The 22,391-nt window shown below is 49.2% G+C and overlaps 1 protein-coding gene across 1 annotated transcript in view; it reads left to right on the forward strand.

Annotated features, from left to right (window-relative positions):
- The window catches only part of ANKRD33B (ankyrin repeat domain 33B), a 93,252-nt gene extending 71,983 nt beyond the window's left edge, over window positions 1-21,269 (forward strand). The window contains exons 3-4 of the mRNA XM_016952951.4: window positions 1,855-1,995; window positions 12,680-21,269. Coding sequence (XP_016808440.3) covers window positions 1,855-1,995; window positions 12,680-13,527 — 989 coding nt within the window. The 3' untranslated portion in view covers window positions 13,528-21,269. The remainder of the gene's footprint in view (window positions 1-1,854; window positions 1,996-12,679) is intronic.
- The last annotated feature ends 1,122 nt before the right edge of the window (window positions 21,270-22,391 follow it).

Below are 22,391 nucleotides of genomic sequence, written 5' to 3' on the forward strand. Positions count from 1 at the left end.
AGAAATGTCCACGAGGCCCCTGCAGCTGCGACAGTGGGGGCTGAAAGGAACATGCTTGAGTTGGAATGAATAAGTGGGGATTTCTGAGCACTGCGTCATCGGTGCATAAGAATGGGGACTGTGGCCAGGCACAGTGGCTCACACCTGGAATCCCAGCACTTTGGGAGGCTGAGGCAGGAGAACTGCTTGAATGCAGGAGTTTGAGACCAGCCTCGGCAACGTTGGGAGATTCCATCTCTACAAAAAAAATTTTTTTTAAAATTAGCTGGGCATGATGATGCTCGCCTGTGAGCCCAGCTACTTGGGAGGCTGAGGAGGAAGGATCTCTTGAGCCCAGGAGGTCCACACTACAGTGAGCTATGATCGTGCTCCTGCACTCCAGTGTGAGTGACAAAGAGAGACTCCATCTCTTAAATAAACAAAAAGGATGGGAACTGGGTACCCAGCACCTCCACTGGGGTTCAGGAGGAGAGACTTGGGCAGATTGCTCATATTCCCAAGGGTTTCAGACCTCATCAGCAGGGGCCTGGATGGAGGTGGCAGCTCAGGGGAGGGTGCAGCGGAGGGAGAGAGGAAGGAAGCTCTTTCCACCAGGTGTGGTTGGTCACGAAGGAGTGAAGTCTGAGCTTCGGGGACAGTGGTTCTCACCTGGGGTGTTCTTGCCCCACCGATGGCGGTTTGGTGGTGTCTGGACAGTTTTGGTCGTCACAACCTATGCGGGAGTGGGGGTGGTTGCTACTGGCATCTATCGGGTAGAGACCAGGGATCTGCCTAGTGTCCTGCAGTGCACAGGGCAGTCCCCACAACCAAGAGTCATGCGGCCCCCTGTGCCGACTGTGCCAAGGCTGGGACGGACCCTGCTCCAGGACACTGAAGTGGGGGAGGGGGAGATGTACTCACACAAGGACTTATGGGCTAGCTGGCATCAGGTGGCATGGACAGTTGACCCAAGAGGATGCTCTCCCACTCCATTTTGGTTTTCCATGGGAAAACCAGCACTGTTGCTGTGACGTTCTCCTTATTCACCATTAACTGAGAGCACCATGGGCATGCCTGGGAATGAGCAGAAAGTTAGATCCTTTTTGGAGGTGCAAGGTGAGAAAGGGGAGAAATCTGTGTTCTCTGAGACATCTCCTTACCTGCTTTGCTTTATAGCTGAGGGCCTTGCCTGTGACACTCTGTGGGATGTGTGTGGGGGTAGGTAGGTAGTTAGAGAGAGAGACACACACACACACACACAGACACACACACACAGACACACACACACACACACACACACACACACACACACGGCGGCGGGAGGGGTGGTGGTGGGTACGGGTGGAGAGAGAGACTCCTGCTTCTGGGTGGGAACAGAGGGTGCCAGCGTGAATTGGCACTGTCCTATTGCTATGATGATGACTTTTTCCTCCCTGCAGCTCTGGAGCAGTTGGAAGCGGTTCTGAAGCTCATTTGCAGCTTTGCATCTGTTTGCACGGGCGTCTCCTGCTGGGAGTTGAGGCTTCCTGCCCGCACTGGCTGTCTGAGGCTGCGCTCCCTACCTGCCCGCAGCGTCCCTGCCCCCCACATCCACCTCCAGTAGTGTGATGGGACAGCTCCTCCCTCGAGTGCTTTGCCGAAGGGGACCTGCAAGAACCCAAAACAGCAGCGCTGCAGCCAGGGCGGTGCCTTCTCCTTTCCTCTGTTTCCTGGGCTCCAGGAGAATTCTGTCTTGGGGTCCGAGAAAAACTCACACAGCAGACCGGCTGGCCCAGGGCTGACTCAGTGTTTCTTTCTCTCTCTAGGAAGGCCTGGCTGGAACCAGCACATTTTGTGGAAGTGGGAACCAATACACGTGTACACTTCTCTTTACAGGGCACGCTATCATCACTAACTACTTGTTGAACTATTTCCCCGGTCTTGACCTTGAAAGGAGGAACGCGTTCGGGTTCACCGCCCTGATGAAAGCTGCCATGCAGGGTCGAACGGACTGCATCCGAGCCCTGATGCTAGCAGGTATGTCCACCTGTCCTGTGCAGCTTCCAGGGGCCCTGGGACACCAGAGTTGCTCCTTTATGGAATATGTTTTGAGATTAATCGCTCCCATAGAAACAATGCCTAGTTGCTGCAATAAATAATAGTTTCTTCACTGACATATACTTCTGTAATTATCTGAGGTTTTTAAAAAGCCACAGCATTGGTTCCCTTCAGGACACCCCTTTCTGCTCCCTGCTGAGCTTTGCAGTGGGTGGCACCTTCCCTCACCTGCTGTTTTCCTCCTGCCCACCCATTCTACACCCCAAGTCCTGTCCATATCTGTTCCTCCTCAGAAAGGGGTGATCCCTTGGCTGTAAATGGCAAGACTGTGCTGTTGAAGGTGGGCGTAGGGATGGTGGGAACGGCCCAGGCCATCCTAGGTCACTGCTTGCTGGTGGGTGGCATTGCATAGTAACGTTAGGAGGTGATGTGGAGTTGCATGTTAATGTTGGGATGTGATGTGGAGTTGCATGGTAGCGTTGGGAAGTGATGTGGAGTTGCATGTTAATGTTGGGATGTGACGTGGAGTTGCATGGTGACGTTAGGAGGTGACGTGTTGCATGGTAACGTTAGAAGGCGATGTGGAGTTGCTTGTTAACATTAGGAGGCGACATGTTGCATGGTAGCATTAGGAAGTAACATGGAGTTGCAGGGTAATGTTAGGAGGTGATCCGGAGTTACATGGTAACATTAAGAGGCAATGTGGAGTTGCATGGTAACGTTAGGAGGTGACGTGGAGTTGCGTGGTAATGTTAGCGGGTGACGTGGAGTTGCGCGGCGATGTTAGCGGGTGACGTGGAGTTGCGCGGCGATGTTAGCGGGTGACGTGGAGTTGCGCGGCGATGTTAGCGGGTGACGTGGAGTTGCGCGGCGATGTTAGCGGGTGACGTGGAGTTGCGCGGTGATGTTAGCGGGTGACGTGGAGTTGTGTGGTGATGTTAGCGGGTGACGTGGAGTTGCGCGGCGATGTTAGCGGGTGACGTGGAGTTGCGCGGCGATGTTAGCGGGTGACGTGGAGTTGCGCGGCGATGTTAGCGGGTGACGTGGAGTTGCGCGGTGATGTTAGCGGGTGACGTGGAGTTGTGTGGTGATGTTAGCGGGTGACGTGGAGTTGCGCGGCGATGTTAGCGGGTGACGTGGAGTTGCGCGGTGATGTTAGCGGGTGACGTGGAGTTGCGCGGCGATGTTAGCGGGTGACGTGGAGTTGCGCGGTGATGTTAGCGGGTGACGTGGAGTTGCGTGGTGATGTTAGCGGGTGATGTGTTGTGTGGTGATGTTAGCGGGTGATGTGGAGTTGCGTGGTGATGTTAGCGGGTGACGTGGAGTTGCGTGGTGATGTTAGCGGGTGATGTGGAGTTGCGTGGTGATGTTAGCGGGTGATGTGGAGTTGCGTGGTGATGTTAGCGGGTGATGTGTTGTGTGGTGATGTTAGCGGGTGACGTGGAGTTGCGTGGTGATGTTAGCGGGTGATGTGGAGTTGCGTGGTGATGTTAGCGGGTGATGTGTTGTGTGGTGATGTTAGCGGGTGATGTGGAGTTGTGTGGTGATGTTAGCGGGTGACGTGGAGTTGCGCGGTGATGTTAGCGGGTGATGTGGAGTTGTGTGGTGATGTTAGGAGGCAACGTGGTATTGCATGGTGATGTGTGTGGCAATTTCCGTTTTCTATGCTGTGTCATAGAGTGGAAAATTCTCAGGCTATCAACCTGGATCAACCCCTCTTTGTCTTTTGCGCCATCTTGGAGAACGCACTTTCCTGTTCCCATCTGTGAAATGGGAGTAATGACCTCTTTCTCCCTCACCTCCCTGAGGCTAAAATACGACAATACTTTACACACTCCTAAAGGCTCTCCAGCTTCAATGAGCTACTAAGCTAAATGCCACACAACTAATAGCTTTAACTTTTCTTCACTCTGAAATAGAATCAATGATCATCCTTCGTGCAACCTCATCGGGTTATTTTGAGAATTAAATGAGAAAATATGTGTCAAGCACATGTCGTGTTAGATTCAGTTAGCAGCTGACATCTCAGTGAATGTGCGATGCTGCTTTCACCATTACTTAATTCTGTTATTTTAATTTCTCTTTATTTTTGTTCTTGGCACTGGGTTCAGCCAGTCCTGCTTGGCGCTGCAAGTTCCTGAAGAAGTGGATTTCCTCTCTGTCTTAGTTGTTCTGCTGCTATAACAAAATACCTCACCTGTGTAATTTATAACTGTAGAAATTTATTGCTCACACTTGGGGAGGCTGAGAAGTCCAAGATCGAGGTGCCGGCAGGTTCGATGTCTGCTGATGCCCCTTCCTTCTTACTGTCTCCTCTCATGGCAGAGGGGACACCGAGGTACCCTCAAACCCTCTTTCATAAGGCACTAGTTTGATTCAGGAGGGCACAGCCCTCATGATCTAATCACCCCCAAAGGCCTCACCTCTTAATACTATCCCAGTGGGTCTGAAGTTCCAGCATAGGAATTTTGGAGGGTCGTCAACATTCAGACCACAGCACCACCCCTGTCTTGGTTATCCTGAGGGTGGCATCAGAGTTTTCCCAGGCATCAGTGCTTCCATTAATGTCACTTTTCTGTTCCAGGACCCCTGCTGGGCTCCCACATTTAGTTGTCTTCTTCTTAGTTGTCCCCAGTCTTCCTCTTCTTCTTCTTCTTCTTCTTCTTTTTTTTTTTTTTTTTTTTTGAGACAGTCTCACTCTGTTGCCCAGGCTGGAGTGCAGTGGTGCAATCTCGGCTCACTGCAACCTCCACCTCTCGGGTTCAAGCGATTCTCCTGCCTCAGCCTCCCGAGTAGCTGGGATTACAGGCACCTGCCACCACGCACAGCTAATTTTTGTATTTTTAGGAGAGACGGGGTTTCACCATGTTGGCCAGGTTGGTCTTGAACTCCTGACATCCCGTGATCTGCCCGCCTTAGCCTCCCAAAGTGCTGGGATTACAGGTGTGAGCCACCACACCCCGCCCCTCGTCTTCTTGGGTCTGTGAAGTTTCTGTCATAACCTGTTGCCCATGACAGGACAGTCTTGATTCCAACCAGTGGGCAGCACCGCCCAGTCTGAGCCCGTCTGTTATTTTTCTCGAGATCAATCTGGAGTTACAGGATTCACAATTGCTTCAGATTTATCTTTCTTTCTGCTTTAACCTTAGGGGATTCTTTAGTCTTAGGAGATGCTATAAGAAAAATAAGTTCAGTGAATGAGAATAGAGGCTTCAAAGATGAAAACTTTCTTGGAAATTAAAAAAAAAACATAATTAAAAACGAGTCCCATCGATTGTACTTTTGATTCAGAGATGATAGTTTCATTTTAAAAAAACGAGATAGCAGTTTCAACAGAGTTTCGGCCCTGCCTGCCCTCATCAATGAGAAATGGTTCCTACTAATTAAATGGTAATTATGTGATGCTTTTGTGTTTGGCGGGAGCTTCAGACACTTTTACTATTTCTGGATCTAGTTATAATTGGGCGTAGATGTTTGGTAATTGACTTTTTCAACTGAACATTTATGATGTCAGTCACATCACTGCACTTTCCCATTGAATTAATTTGAACTGCAAACCTTTTTTAGGTCAGTTGCCCTCTAATCACTCCGTTTGACTGCCGTGCTTTCTTCCCTGGGTCTCCTGGGGGTTTCAGGCATGTGTGACAGCATTTAGAGGATTCCAGAAACACCTTGCACATCTCTTGGAACGATGAGTCTGCGGGCAGTGGGTTTACTGCTGACATTGCTCTTCCCCCATCAGTTATTTGGATACAAATTTGGCATTAGATTTGAGACTCTCCCTCCCCTATTCTCCACTTTGCAAGCCCATCCCCCATCACAGTCTAGAACAATCCACGGATTATTGTCTGTGGGATCCTCTAGTGAGTCTCTCCCTGTCCTATACGAGGTACAGAGCAGGAGCTGAACAGAAACAGTCCAGGAGCCAGGACCCAGTTTCAAATTCGTCTTCTCCACTTCCCATCTCTACACCTGCAGCCTGTCACTCACCTCTCTGGGCCCCAGTTTCCTCTTCTATAAAATGAGGCTAATGATAGCACCCACCGCAGGAAGGCGGGATGCGGATTGGGCAGGTTCACAACAGAACAGCCCTCGGGTGCATGCTGGGCTTGGAGAAGCCTTCGGACATGTTGGTTGTGATTATTGTTATTATTATGATTGTTGGTGAGTTTATGTGTTCAATAGCTATCTGTTAAGTGAATGAAAAAATATGGTTTGTTTTTCCCTTTGAAAAATATCTTGTAAATGAGATACTTAAACTTTCTTAATGAGGGTAGTAAGCCCCTACCTCAGGGTTTTTGTTTTTTGCTTTTTTGTTCTGTTTTTGTTTGTTTGTTTGTTTGTTTGTTTGAGACGGAGTCTCACTCTGTCGCCCAGAGTGGAGTGCAGTGGCGCGATCTCGGTTCACTGCAATCTCTGCCTCCTGGGTTCAAGCAATTCTCTTGCTTCAGCCTCCTGAGTAGCTGGGACTACAGGCATGCACCACCACATCCAGCTAATGTTTGTATTTTTAGGAGAGACAGGGTTTCTCCATATTGGCCAGGCTGGTCTCAAACTCCTGACCTTGTGATCTGCATGCCTCGTCCTCCCAGAGTGCTGGGATTACAGGTGTGAGCCACCGCGCCTGGCCAGGGGTTTCTTAATTTCAGCACTACTGACATGCAGAGCCAGATAATTCTTTGTTGTGGGGGCTGTCTTTCAAACTGTAGGATTTTTAGTGGCATCCCTGGCCTCTACCCACAAGATGACTGTAGCACCTCCTCAGTTGTGACAACCAAAAATGTCTCTAGATGTTGCTAAAAGTCTCCCAGGTTGGGGGAAAAATTGCTTCCCATCGAGAACCACTGATATAAATAATTTAAATGGGAAAGGATATACAAAGTGAGAAGAGACATTTTCCCCTCTGTGTACTCTTCCTCGCTTGTTCTGTATTCCTCCCTCAAATAAAAGTGTGACATCTTGGCCGGGCATGGTGGCCCACGTCTGTAATCTCAGCACTGTGGGAGGCTGAGGCGGGTGGATCACCTGAGGACAGGAGTTCGAGACCAGCCTGGCCAACATGGTGAAATCCCGCCTCTACTGAAAATACAAAAAAAATTTAGCCAGGCATGGTAGCACAAGCCTGTAATCCCAGCCACTCGGGAGGCTGAGGCAAGAGAATCGCTTGAACCTAGGAGGCGGAGGTTGCAGTGAGCCGATATCATGCCACTGCATTCCAGCCTAGGCAACAGAGTGAGACTGTCTCAAAAAAAAAAAAAAAAAAAGAGAAGTGACATCTTGTTTAGGGAACTTTTGAGCTGCCCTCTTAAGCTTTGGTTGTAGTGTAGAACTTATGGAATATTTTCATCTTCTACTATTACTACTAAGCTTACAGTTCTCCCAAGAAAAGTGGGTTTTATTTTCCTTTTACAGTAGATGGGTAAGAATTAAAAAAAAAAAAAAGTGTTGAATTGCTTCCCCAGGATTAGTGGAGAGCAATAAGGACAGATGTTGATATATTTCTAAAATTCACACAAATATTTTAAGTCTTATTCTTTCCATTTAAATACGTGATATTAAGAAAAAAATAAACCATTTAAAGAAACTAATAGCCAGAGCCTTTCTTTTAGATTGACACTTCAGATTGTAATAAAAAGTATAACCGGGTTCTGAGAGGCTGATCGATTGCATCTTTGGTTTGGCTTCGTAAGGAGTAATGCAGGCTCTGCTGAAGAGCATCACAAGGGAGTTGCAGAACCTTGTTAATTCACTGAAATATTAATGCCCACAGTGACAGGTCTATTTAAATAGGTGGCTCTGAGAAGCGTATCAAAGATGTGATTTTTTTCTGAAGAGAGGCAGAATCTGTGGAGGTTGCCAGGTTCCAGGCTTGCTTAAGGGAGCTCACTTTCAGACCTGAAGTGTGGTGTAACTGCCGCAGCCTTCAGGAAGCAAAAACAAGCAGCAGTAACCTCAAATCTTCCTGTGATTCCAAGGAGCAAAGTGGATTTAAAGGACGGCGAGGAACAGAGATCAGAGATGCTCCCACTGTGGGTCAGAGGGTTGCTCTTGTCTCAGGGAAGCCCTGATATCTCTTTCTGGAAAGTCAGATGATTTCCAACCATACAGAGGTTTCTTTCTGTTTATAAGGAAAACTTAAATTTCCTATGAAGTGTGAATTTGCCATGTAGAATTGTTTGAAGTCATTAGCCAGAGAAAGGATGAAAAGTCAAGCATTCTGTGTCACCTGCAAAGCAAACCTCGAGACAAGGACTTGGGGGCAAGTAGTTTTGAGGGATGGTGGGCCCAGGAAGTGGAGTGAGGGGGCGGCAAGTGAGATTGGGAAGAATGGAAGCTAAGAAATGTCCACCAATGAGCAGGTTCCTCTTGTGGGCAGCTGGGACTCAGACCCCCTGGACCCTCCACTATGAGGAAAAGATATCGCAGAGATGCTGGGAAGTTTATTTCCCAACTCCAGTGCCTCTTTGAGGGGAGATGAGAACTTTGAGCAAATTTCCCACCTGCTATGTGGCGGGGGTGGCTTGTTCTCCCTGCCGGGCTGGAGCACAAGCTCTTTCTTGGGACCCTGCATCCAGATTTGTCATCCCGATTATACCCACAATGCCCAAGATACAGGCTGGAGGTGGCACAAGGGGAGGCAGTGAGGGCTGGTCCACAGTGGTCTCCTGTGGCCAGGAAAGGCCCCCTGGCAAGAGGGAGACCTGAGCTGGGGTTTGTAGGGTGGATAACATGGGGGTGGGTGGGGGCTGGTGGAGAAACAGGAAAGGAAGTGACACATTCAGGGCTTCACGCTCCACCCACCTCCTGCTAGTCCTGGGCCTGGCCATGGCTCCCAGAGAAAGCCTTCTTGAGAATGAGTGATGGAAAGTATAGATTTTTTTTCCCATTAGCACCTGTTTGGAATGTTTTTGGCTGCAAGTAACAGAAATCCTGACTAGACAGTGGCTTAAAGAAAACAGGCCGCATTTCTCAGCTCCCTGGAAGTCTGAGGTTGGCAGTCACCCTCCAGAGCTGGCCCTGGATTCCATGAGGACAACAGTGGTTTCCTCCTGTCCATTTGGCTCCCCTTAGCCTGTTGATCTGTCACCCCTTGATTCCACGAGAATCACCCAATCTGTGTTTCAGACAGGAAGCTGCAGCAGCACCAACCATGCTGGTCCCTTTCGTCAGGAGGCAAAACCCTCTTTAGGGCTCAGTCACCAGTGCTGGGTTGCTTGGCTACTTTTAGCTGTAAGGGAGCTGGAAGAATGGGGAACAGGATTGCAGCCGTTAGATTCCAATAGTGATTCTCAGCTGGAGGTAATGTTGCCCCAGGGGACATTTGGCCACGTTTGTAGACATTTTTGGTTGTCAGAACTGGCGGAGTGCTACTGGCATCTGGAAGAAGGTAGAGATCAGGGATGCCGTTAAATGTTCTCCAGTGCACAGGACAGCCCACACCAAATAATTACCTGGTGTGTCAACAGTGCTGAGGTTCATTGCCTGCGTGATGCATTGCCAAGAACTGAGGACGTTGCTGCCTCAAGTGAAATAGAGGATTTTGTGTAGACTTAGAGCACTCAACAAGGCAGCGAGTGGACCCATGGGTGGCAGCTCCACTTTTGTCCACGTGATTGAGCCCCGGGCAAAACAACACCGGGTGGGAGATGAGGATGCTGGGGGGTCTGCTGGTGAGAAGATGGATACAGTGGCATTTCAGAAATCCTCTGTATTCTCTGGAAGGTATTTGTATAAAATGTTAATAATCAGTACTTATCTTTTATAATTTAATTGCTGTGTTCATGTCATTAATATAACCCTTTACAGTTGCTTCCTAAGGCAGCAGATCCCTAATTTATAGCATGACTCTGATGCTAGGGCTCAGTGGCCTTTGTTCCTTAGAGTGTTTGTATTTTCTGAGATCATTTTGAAAAGATAGGTGAACATCAGGACGAAGAGTGCAAAACTTTGGACAGATCTTCCTCTGGTTTTCCATTAGCATTTGAAAAATGTCTCTTTCAGGCAGTGTTCATTAAGATTTTAATTTTATAGTTTGTTCCTTTTTTAAGTGACATGCAATTAATTAAGGTTTAATGTGTCATCTATTTTTTGCAATGACACTTTTACTGCCCCCTTTTCATTTTAGTCATTTTATAAATTGTACTCTAGCTAATGAGTTCCATCCTGATATCCAGTTCCAAATAATTACCACTCTTCTAATATGGCTATTCTTTAATGTGTCACAGAATTAAGATCCTTACCAGGCAAGCTCAGGTGAGCTGGGTCTGCCAGAGCCATGAGGCCACTGTGGGTCGACAGGCCAGGGCAGTGGCTGGGGACCCGACCTTCCTCAGTTCAGCACACATTGATCAGCCATCACATGTCAGACACCTGGGTCTGCATGGGATATAAATGAAGAAGCGTCTGTCGGGTCCGGTCCCCGATGAGCTCACAGACTAGATAATTGCCCTAGTTCTCCATGTTGCTTTGCTGGTGGAGATATGACTAATGGAACTTGAAATCCTCAATGATTTTTTTTTTTTTTTTGAAATGGAGTCTTGCTCTGTTAATCAGGCTGGAGTGCGATGGTGCGATCTCGGCTCACTGCAACCTCTGCCTCCCAGGTTGAAGTGATTCTCCTGCCTCAGCCTCCTGAGTAGTTGGGATTACAGGTGCCTGCCACCACGCCCAGCTATTTTTTTGTGTGTTTTTAGTAGAGGTGGGGTTTCACCATGTGTTGGCCAGGCTGGTCCCAAACCCCTGACGTCAGGAGATCTGCCCTCCTCGGCCTCCAAAGTGCTAGGATTACAGGTGTGAGCCACTATGCCTGGCCCCTCAATGATTTTTAACAGTATGTGGGACTGAGATTGGACCAAGATTAATTGAACAGCAATTCCGTATTAATTTCTATACTACAACGTTGAAATTTATGCAGATTTCATCAAGTTGAGTTGAAGTTTAACTTTGTAATATTTGGGGGCAGTCGGTGGACTGGGGAGATTTATTAAGGGAGTGACTAGTGTCAGGGAGACTGTGTAAGGGGACCTATCAGTCAACCAATAGGATGTGGATATCAAGAGATTTATTTTAAGGAATTGGCTGTGTGGTTTGGGGGGTTGGCGAGTCTGAAACTGGTGCGGTAGGCTCGAAGGCTGGAAACTCAGGCAGCAGTAAGTAGATGCTGCAGTCTTGAGGTGGAATTTCTTTGTTTCCAGGAAACCTTGGTCTTTGCTCTTAATGCCCTCAACTAATTGGGCGAGGCCCACCCGCATTGTGAAGGGTAATCTCCTTGACTTAGAGTCAACTGATTATAGATGTTAACCACAGCTGCAAAATACCTTTGGGGCAACACTTAGATCCATGTTTGATTAAATCACTGGGTATTCTAGCCTAGCCAAGTTGACATAGAAAACTAAAACTAACCATCACACCAGGACTGCCAGGTGGTAGGAAGTACATTAGACTGAGGTTAGGACACCCAAATCTTAGACCCTCTCTCTGTTACTAGCCCACAGCCACTGTGACTGCCATTCATTTTGCAACAAGCCTTTTAAAAATTCATGCCCCCTACCCACCAGGATGAAATGTGTTGAGCAAACAAAAATGAATTTTTCTATCCTGGAAAAGCCCACCATCGGTTAAAGGTAGACAGACCCCAGCCAGCTAGGCCGCAGTGGGAGAAGCGAAGGAACCACCCATTTCCCACAGTCCAGGACCCATGGCAGTCCTCAACAGTGAGACCACAGCTGGGGTGCCACCACTTTGCAAGTGACTGTTACCGGTCATATTTTTAGAACTTTCTAGCCACAGCATTCAAGTATGCAAGGCAGCTTTGTTGTCTGGTCATCTCTCCATTGATGGAAAGCTATAGGATCTTATTTCTTTAAAAAATTCTGTAATTTGGCCAGGCGCAGTGGCTCACGCCTGTAATCCCAGCACTTTGGGAGGCTGAGGCGGGTGGATCACCTGAGGTTGGGAGTTCGAGACTAGTCTGACTAACATGGAGAAACCCCCTCTCTACTAAAAATACAAAATTAGCCTGGCGTGGTAGCACATGCCTGTAATCCCAGCTACTCGGGAGGCTGAGGCAGCAGAATCGCTTGAACCCGGGAGGCAGAGGTTGCGGTGAGCGGAGATCGTGCCATTGCACTCCAGCCTGGGCAACAAGAGTGAAATTCTGTCTCAAAAAAAAAAAATTCTGTAATTTAGGTGCTGAATTCAGGCGGGGTTTTATTCAGGACAGATAATCAATGGAGCACTTAAAAGGCAGGTTGGGCTGGGCACGGTGGCTCACGCCCGTAATCCCAGCACTTTGGAAGGCCGAGGCGGGAGGATTGCTTGAACCCAGCAGTTCGAAGCCAGCCTGGGCAACATAGCCAGGCCCCATCTCTACAGAAAATTACCTGGGCGGTGGTGTAGTCCCAGCTACTCGGGAGGCTGACTTGGGGGGATGGCTTGAGCCCCGGAAGTCGAGGCTGCAGTAGGACGTGTTCCCGCCACTGCACTCCAGGCCCGCCTTCCGGCGCTCAGATGAGCACAGGGTTCGCAGAGTGAACTAGGTGCAGTCTGTTAGGAGGCTTGGGGCCAGGGGTGGGGGGTGGGGGCAGTTTTCCTTTTGCCCCAGGCTCTGCCTGGGAGGGAAGAGTCCTTGTTGCCGCCACCCACTTCTGTTTGTGTTTTGCAGGGGCGGATGTCCACGCGAGGGACCCCCGCCGTGGGATGTCGCCGCAGGAGTGGGCCACTTACACGGGCCGCGTGGATGCCGTCCGTCTCATGCAGAGGCTGCTGGAGCGCCCCTGCCCGGAGCAGTTCTGGGAGAAGTACCGGCCCGAGCTGCCGCCACCCCCTGAAGCGGCGCGGAAGCCCGCGGGCTCCAAGAACTGCCTGCAGAGGCTCACAGACTGCGTGCTGTCCGTGCTGACGCCGCGCTCCGTGCGGGGCCCGGAGGACGGGGGCGTCCTGGACCACATGGTCCGGATGACCACGAGCCTCTACAGCCCCGCTGTGGCCATCGTGTGCCAGACCGTGTGCCCTGAGAGCCCTCCGAGCGTGGGGAAGAGGCGGCTGGCGGTGCAGGAGATCCTGGCGGCGCGGGCTGCACGGGGCCCCCAGGCGCAGGAGGAGGATGAGGTGGGGGGCGCGGGGCAGCGCGGGCGGACCGGCCAGGAGGACGCGGACTCCCGGGAGGGCTCCCCGAGAGCCGGCCTCCCGCCCGCCCCGGGGTCCCGGGGCCCCGCAGCGCCCGCCCCGCGGAAGGCCAGCCTCCTGCCCCTGCAGCGCCTGCGGCGGAGAAGCGTGCGGCCCGGTGTGGTGGTGCCCCGGGTCCGAGTCAGCAAGGCGCCCGCGCCCACCTTCCAGCCCGAGCGGCCGGCGCGGAAGGGCAGCACCAAGGACAGCGGCCACCTGCAGATCCCCAAGTGGCGGTACAAGGAGGCCAAGGAGGAGAAGAGGAAGGCGGAGGAGGCCGAAAAGAAGCGCCAGGCCGAGGCGCAGAAGGAGAGGCGCACTGCGCCCTGGAAGAAGAGGACGTGAGGGCCCGTGTGCCTGGCGCGGGGTCCGGGGCCGGGGCGAGGCCGCAGGGCTGGGCGCGGAGAAGGAGGCGGCCCCGTTGCGCATCGCACCACGGCCGCTCCATGGACCACGGGGCCGCGTGCATTTCCAGGCTGTTTGTCCAGGCTGCTTCCAAGAGAGGGCTGGGGGAGCCACATGGATTCGCCTGTCGCCAGCCCTCCTAGAAATCAGTACACCTAGCGGGCAAGTTGCCTAAAAGGCTCCCTTTAGAGAATCTCAATTAAGATTTTTTTTAAAGATCAATTTATCAAAGGGCGTTTTCTGCGTAATTTTGTATTTTTAATCATTATTTATCAAATTTGCGACGTTTTACAAGTGATAGGGCCCCTTATATCCAAGGCAGTTTTAATACACTTGCCTGAAGACCTTTTGTTTAAGATACTGTTTCTAGCAATAAGTATCCATGATACCTGTATGAGTTCACACAGACATCGTGGGATTCTCCCCTTTTTGGCTGTTTGGTCTTTTCTCCTCATGGTGGGTGTAGGTGCACACTGGATGTTCTTAGTCATTAGATTAAGTGATGCCGGATCTTTCTATTTGACGGAGGCATTGGCTCGTTGAGCCACATGATCAAGTGAGACAGAGGATCAGATGTTACTGTATCTTTTTAAAACTCTTATCCATATAGTAATATATTGAGGAAAAACATATTGTCAAATTATAAAACAATGGAGCGATAAACATGTATTTATTGCTAGAATTAAACTCATTTTAAGCAAGGGGTTTTAGGTAAACTGGATACGAAATCTTTAACATTAAAAATGGATATGAGAAAAAAACTGTCATTCGATAAAATGGGGCAAATTTAATAATAAATGATTACCAGAAATACAGAATTAATGCACAAAATTAAGAGCACAAAATTAATGCACAAAATTAAGAGCACAAAATATGTGCTCTTAAGTAATTCGAATCCAGATATCCTTAAAATGTCAAAAAGATGCAAGAAGAGTCAGGAGCCCAGAATGATGCAAATTACAGGAATGGGGAGGAGGTGATTTTTAGAAGAGGTGAGAGAATGGAATGGGGAACAGACTTGTTTTCGGCAAATTCTCCTGGAGTAGACAGGGCAGCCCCCTCCTCCAGGCTCAGTTCCAAAGAGTCCGTTGTGTGGATATTTCTTTTATTTTTTCCTTTGAGGACTGCGCTTGGTGTTTAGTTCATCCTTATGCTGACCTCTTAGAATTTCCAAGATGCAGGGCCTTGGGCAGGGCAGGGCACGGGTGTGATTTGCCTTGGGCCACAAGCTCTTGGTGAGAGTCTTATGTCCACACTTTTATCTCCAAAGTGACATGGAGATCACTTTTCTCAGTGATCAAATTTGAATTTATCAAAGGGGGTTTTCTGCATAATTTTGTGTTTTTAATCATTATCAGATTTGCAGCATTCTAATTCGGCAGGGCAGGGTATGAAAGCTGGAAACTCAGGCTGGAGTTTCTAGTTCTAATGGCTCTCTGGCCATGTGGGTTGTAGAGTGTCTGTCACATACGCACTTTATTTCAGTATGAGTTGAAATACTTGGACACGCACGATCACAGGCCTATTTGGAGGCTCTGTACTATGACCCTAATAACCCTAGATACATCATGATACATGGTGTCTGTCTCAGGACGCAGGCAGGGCTGGTGCAGGCTTCTCCATACTCCCTGCCACTTGGCACCAGCAGGCATCAAGCAACCAGGGATCTTAAACTGGCCTCTCCAAAAACTCCATTGAACAGGACTGCAGGCTGCACCCAGGCTAATGGGAGATTGGTGTGATGATGATACAGTGTTTAAGATCAGATTGCAGTGAGTTCCTCCTTAATCCCAGAAAGGCACCATGATGAATGCCACAGGAGACTGGACCCTCTTTGAGAACTGCAGATATTAGTTGACTGTGGGTCACCCTCGTGGCCAAGGAGTTGGGATTGGCCATGTCTTCTTCGAGGAGGTGGAGACTGTAACTGACACTGGTTATCTTTGGGGTTGTCTTTCCTGAATCCTTTGGCATGTGGCACCTTCCTGCCACACGTAGATAATTCACGGCATTACCAAGTCACCACGAGCCCCACCCTCACCTCTGTCAACCGAGGACCCAGCCAGGCGGTGCCATGTGGTCTCCCAGGCACGCTTCTCAACACCGGCTACCCCTGCTGTGAAGGTTCTCAAGGCCCTGGTCCGGGGAGCCAAGCCCTGGGAGCATCCTAAAGCTCCGCAGGTAACTGCACTGCAGCCCGCATTGAGAACCGCGGCTCTAACACAGTGATTGCGAGAGGACACCCATTCTGAGCTCCCACAGAGGGCTCCACCTTCCCAAGAATGTCTAATTGTCATTGGAACAGCCAGGGTCAGGCAGCTTCTGCTCGGACTGACGTGGCGTCCGACCCTTGGTGGGTTGCCAGACATTCCTGCCTGTTTCCACCATGGGAAGCTGGCAGTGGGAATGGTATGGAGCCCTCACTTCTACCCCAAGCCTGGGTGTCTGCTGCCTCCATGTCAAAAATGGACATTTCTGGTCCTGCCCAGCTGCTACCTCACCACAACCCATGCTCAGAGTTGTCAGGGATGCGTGGAACAGCAATGATGGGACAGCAAATGACTGGCAATTTCCCCAGGTCCCACGCTGTTCTGGAGTGGACGTGTTGCGGCCCTGCCCCCGATGTGTTCCAGCCTCATCCAGGTACACAGGATACTCTGGGGCCAGCACAGGGATTGTCCAGTGATGCTCCTGGCGTCCACAAAACAGCTCTAGAGATACCTGCATTTTGAAAAGCCTGCTGAGCCAACAAGCTTGGGGCAGGACACGGATTTCTTTGGCAAATCTGCAGGCGAGCTGACCACTTGCCTGGTGAGTGGAAGCTGCCATTACCTGGCCAGTGTTTGCAACTCGAGGGAAAATGACAGCTGCATGGGGGGAAGCCTGACCTCCCGGGGAGCTTTATTGTGGCCTCAGTGGAAAGATTGGATTTTGAAACCTGCCAGACCCAACTGAAAGAAGGGTCATTCCTGATTGAGTTGGAGACTCTCCCCAGTCCCTCTCTCTGGACTCATTCTAGCTGTGGCCTGCCTGTGGACAGCCCTTCCCTTTGGCCCATGCAGCGGGTCCAGGCAGCTCCTGCAGCTGTGCTCATGGCTGCTGGCCCAGAACTTCTCATTTTTGCCATGTGGAAGCAGATTTGCTAGTAGAGGAATTTTCCAAGTCAAGGGAAGTGTTGCCAAGCCTCTTGCCTTGACCTGTGGGGGGCCTTCTGCTCTTGTTTTCTCATTCTCTTTGGCGTGGGCACAGAGGGGACAAGTCGGCCCCCAGTGAGGCTCAGGGAGTGCAGGAGACCAGGGAGGGAAGCCCAGATGATGGGGAAACAGAGCCACCTTGAGGGGGTGTCATGGGATCAGTGTCGGGGTGATCTGACGGGTCAGTTCATACTTAAGCAACATTATTCTGTTCGTTTCTTTTGGGTCAGGAATTCCTCATGGGAGGTGTGGTCATCTGGTCGTAGAGGTGGACAGAAACACCCCCTCGTCTTCCTGAGCCATTTGGAAGCCCTTTCCTCTAGCCCTAGGTACTGGTGACACAGGCCCCTCGGTCTCAGGATGTGGACAGGGCTGGGAGGTGCAGGCTTCTTGTCCCATCCCCACTCAGCATCATCGGGTATCTGGTAGTCAGGGGTCTCACAGTGGCCTCTCCAAAAGCCTGGTGTCCTTGGAGAACATTTTTCATTTTGTCTATTTTTGTTGCTTTGAACAGCTGCATTCACTCACTGAGGGCTCGCCCTCCCTGGATCTGCCATGTGGTTCAGGGAGGAGGGGACCGATGAGCACCGACCCCTTCTCTTCACCTGTCAGTGGCCACCACAGTGCCCCCTCTGGCTTTGCCACCACGTTCTCCTGCCCCCGTCACCTTGTCTCTTCTAACTCATTAGCCTTTCCTTCCTTTGCCTGTTTTCTTCTCCCAGCTGGTTAAGTTCTTGATCATCCCTGGCACCACCTACCCTAAGGTCTACCAAGAACAGAAAAGCCAGAGCCTGTGTGGGGCAATGTGTTGTCCCTGCGGGGTTATGGTGGGACCTCCTAGACCCCAGAGTGAATGAATGGCAGGCCTGCCAGTGACTGTGCTGATGGCTTAGAATTCCTACACAGCTGTGCCTCTCCCACCCCGTCCTCTTTGCTCGGAAGGGAGACCTGGTTTGCTCTCCTCCATGACAGCCCAGCCCCTGCTGTGCACAGGGGTGGGGCTTGGGATCCCTCCCTGCACCCTGATGTTTATTAACTGTAGATAGTGAATTTCAAGTTGACAGGTACCTTCTCAGGGATTTATATATAAATATAGTTAGAGGAAAAGTTGAAGTCTATTTTACTACTTTTTAGTGTTTGAGTAAATTATGCTTTAACTGGACAGAAGAAATATTTCTCAGACAATGTCGATGCTGCTGATGACAACTGAGATGCCTGGAGCTCACCCTTGATGGAGACTTCCTTGGTGATTGGAGATGGGGGACTCTGGTGGCAGAAATGGCTTTGGGGTGGGTGTGAAGTTGCTTCAGTCCCTCTGAGTTGCCTCTTGTGGATGGAACGTGTGTATCAACAACAATGAAATGCACCTCCGTGTGCATGGAGGCGGCTGATGAGAATACAGATAGGCCAGTCCTCGCTCTTCCCTCCAGAACCGGCCGCTCCCGGTCTGACGTTGGAGCACGTGAACTAAGAGTGACAATTTTTTCTACTTGCTTCTGTGAATAAAATGTTCTACAGTCAGCCCAGCACTAAACTCACCAGAAAAGAGGAGGGAACAGCATGGAGCCATTCATCTGGAATTACTCGATGTGCAGAGGCTGCCCCTTGGCCGCACTTGGGAACATCGTGGACATCTTCCTTCCTCCCAGGCTCCTCCTGACAGACTCCTGGCAGCACTGGAGACCTCAGGACTATGGAGATCAGAATTGTAATGGCTTTGTCATCTCAGCGTGGCCACTCCTGAGGCAAGAGGCTCCTCCTGGGAGCAGGAGAGAGAGAGTTCGTGATGTTGGTTGGAAAATAGGATTTATGGATGCAGGAGGGCCGTGCTAGGCCCTTCTGCCCGCTTCTCTCCCTGCTGTTGGCGGTGACCAGGTCTCAGGAGCGGAGACGAGGCTGTTGTGAGTGAAACAGAAGCCCCTGGCGTAGGGCCAGACCCTAGGCCTGAAAAGGATGCAAAGCCTGCTGTTTTCAGGCTGTTGGGAAGAATCGTGGGTACCAAGTGATTATGATGAAACGTATCCCAGAGAGGAAATGAATGGGACCTGAAAAGTGGGTCTGCCACATCCCTGGTAGCCCGCCTCCAAGAGCACTACACTACCCCCAGCCCCACCGGCCACACTACATGACGTGGGAAGGCTGTCTGTTCATCCTTACCCTGGGGACTCAAGTGTGCTCTGCGGAGTGAGTCGCAGCCCTGATGTGCAACCTGCACTACTCTTTCCCCAGGTGCGCCGGAGACGCAGGCTTGCTCATTTCCGTCCTGACACAGCTCACTGTTCCTGCGGTGGTCAGAGTCCCCCTGTGCTGTGTCAGCTCCTGGACACTATTAGTCTTTCACATGATAAAGCGCGAGCACTTTTTCGCTTTTGCAGTATTTGGGGAAATTCTAACACATTTCCTGGGGATTTGCCCAGGTCCCTCCACCTCCCACGGTGGGTAACTGTGTGGATTCTGCACCTGGCAATCGGCGCTCCCCTTTGGAAACACCTGGGGGCCCTGTTTCTTCCAGCCTGGTCCTTGGTTTCTACCCCAGCCGCTTTCAGCCGTCACCTGCGTGGGACTGCCTGGAGGGCCACGGTCCAGGGAAGGACAGGTGGGACCCTGACCATGACAGATCTTTCTAAAACAATAAAGTCCCATTGATGACAACTGCAGTGGGATGAATGCCATTGCAGCGGTCATGCTGGGAGCTGCCGAGAGCTTACAACAAAAGCAGTTCCTCTCAAGACACTGCTTGCATCTTCCCCTCCACGCCTCTCGGTGCATTTGGAACTTGTTTATGCGCTGGTATAACTTGAGTCAGCTGCTTATTTCTGTGCCCTTGCACTCACAGGTTCCTCCATTAACATTTTAAATAAGTGGCTAAAAAAACTCCTCTGGAGGTTGTTTTTGAAAGAAACAGGAAAAAGAAACACACAGTACCTGGATTGTTTTGACTTATCTTCAAGCGGCTCAGCTGAAAGCTGGTGTTGCATACACAATTTCCTCACGCTGACCCAGCCTGACTAAGACTTGATAAAAGGCACAGCCCTTGGCAGCAGGCAGTGCCAACGTGGACAGTGTACACTAAGCTGTGAGTGTGTGCACGGGCGAGCACATGTATGTGTACTCATACATCCAGATGAACTAAAGGGACACTGGGCTTTGTGCTGGCAAAGGTTACGATGCTGCCGTAGCTTGGCTGTGGGCCCCAGGCAGTGTCAGATGGAACCTGCTTTGATGGCGTGTTGTTCAGTGTACTCAGTGGGGTCTCACACGGCCCGAGGACCCACTGTGAGCACTCCGCCCGCTGTGGCACAGAACACGGCTGGGGTCATCATAGCCCAGGTCTTTATTGAAAGGCGGCTCATATAGAACCCATTTGGCCAGGTCTGGGCCATCTCTCTGCCTCTGCCCTACCTTGGCTGCCCGGAGGGGCCCAGGCCCAAGAGGATTCTTTACCCCTGGAAGAGCTCCCCAGGCATTCAGCCTACGGCCCTTGACATTTGGCTGCAGGTTACCGTCAGAATCAACACCTTATCCTGAGGAAGCCCTGGTATTTCCCCAAGTCTGCCTATGTATTAGACACTCTAATCAATGCTAACACAGTTCGGTTTTTGAGGGAACTAGTTTTGTCATAATACTACACCCCTCTATTGTTTTTAAATAAGAAAAAAAAAAAAAACCCACGAAACTTTCCATCAAAGCAATGGTCCATGTTGGCCTGATGCTTTAAGAAGTTTGAGGAGGTAGGTATGGAGGCACCTTAACACCAGTTTTTGAGCAGAAGTTCTAGAAGCTGATTTAGAACTACACAGCTATGGATACACCTGATGAAAACCGCAAAAGGCGATGACAGGCCCAGAAATATGACCAGCAAGCCCGTGAGCCTTTGGGGCATCCGACGGAATTTGAAAATAATACCCCATTCAGATGAACACTAAAAGCCAATGTACTGGAATTCTCTTTGTTCTGCCCGACATTTGGGGGTGTCCAAGGACCTGTGTTTTTAACAAAGATGACTTTATGACCGTTCTAAGGATTGAACAGATTCCTGCACAGGGTGCCAGGTTTCAAGTTAGGTCCTCTTAGTATAAGCTCTCTTTTTTTCTGAATGTAAACCTATTTGCATTGTCATTTCTAATAATCCAGTAGGTTTCTGGATATTGTAAAGATACTGAGTACAGATATAACTGTGTAAATTTCATAGTGTTTTATTTTGAGGTGAGAGTTTTGTTATAGTTTATAAAAGATATTTTCCTATTCAGACCTCAGGGCTATTTTGGGACCTACAAATAAATGTGATTCCCAGCAGCTTCAATTTTTGATATTCAAAAAATAATCTTTAAGCTAAATATAATGTGATATTATTCAGAAAAAAATGTTTTTCCCTTTTAACTTCTAACAAATTATGTATCTAATGTTTAAAAATATGGAAAAAAGGGATAATGTAAAAATGTGGGAGAATTGTGGCTAAAGAATAAAAAATCACTTGTTAAAACACGTTCTTATGGTACAAATGTGTGATATTTAAATAAAGTGCGTATAAATTAGAGAATGATACAGTGAAATATACCAGGATTTTTCATGTCACTTCTTTTCATTGAAATAGACGTTCACTTTCTTAATCGTGACAAACTTTCACTTTATTTTTCAAAGGTAAGATTTAAAAATTGTGAGTTCCCCACAAATAGTTTGTCACATGTTCAGATCTCATTACAATCTGCCTCTTCTCAGAAGAACCCACTGGCAGGTGGGCATCCTTCAGGGATGTTGCCATGAATTTATGTACATACATAAAAACAAGAATATAATTCAGTTTCTATGTGTTCTTTTACCTAAATGATACACTGTACAGGTTGTCCATTAGTTTCTTTTCTTTACTTTAAATATGTCCCTAGAGAGCTTTTTAAAGAATTTAAATATTTTCTTTTGACAGCTAAAAAAGTAATACACAAATATGAGAAAAAATGTAAACATTGTACAAAGTTCTCAGATGAAAGTGACTTTACCTTCCCCCAAGACAGTCCCTCAGACCAGCTACTTGTACATCCTTTTAGAAATACCTTTTGAATGTGTTCTTCCCTCCGTACTGTGCAAACAGAACCCGATGGGATATAGAGTCTCATTCACTCACTGTGTTTTGGGAAGGGCATGTTGGTCCCTGCTTTGTTCTTTTTCATTGCTGTGTAGTATTCCTCAGCAGAAGTGCACCATGGTTCATTTAACCATTTTCTCATGGGTGAACTTTTCAAATGGTCCCGGTTTTTATGATTTGCTAGTAATGAAGATCCTTGTACCTACCCAATTGTATACACAAATGAATATCTTTTAAGATAGGAGTGCAGAAGTGAGATCTGCCAGGTTTCAAAGAATATGTGTTTTAATTGCTGTAGTCACTGCCATGGTGCCCTTTGCAAAGCTCTGTGGTGTGTGCAACCACCAGCAGGGAGCAAGAGAGGCCCTTTCCCAATAGTTAGAAAATTGTATCTCGTTTTAATTTTCATTTCATTTCATTTTCCCAGTTGTTGATGTGGCTGAACATCTTTTCACCTGTTTTTCAACATTTTAATTTCCTATTTTTACACATTTCTTATTTATATCCATGTCTCATTTGGTGTTTTTTTT

The sequence above is a fragment of the Pan troglodytes genome, chromosome 4, assembly GCF_028858775.2.
Source record: "Pan troglodytes isolate AG18354 chromosome 4, NHGRI_mPanTro3-v2.0_pri, whole genome shotgun sequence".
In the NCBI taxonomy this organism is placed as follows: domain Eukaryota; kingdom Metazoa; phylum Chordata; class Mammalia; order Primates; family Hominidae; genus Pan; species Pan troglodytes.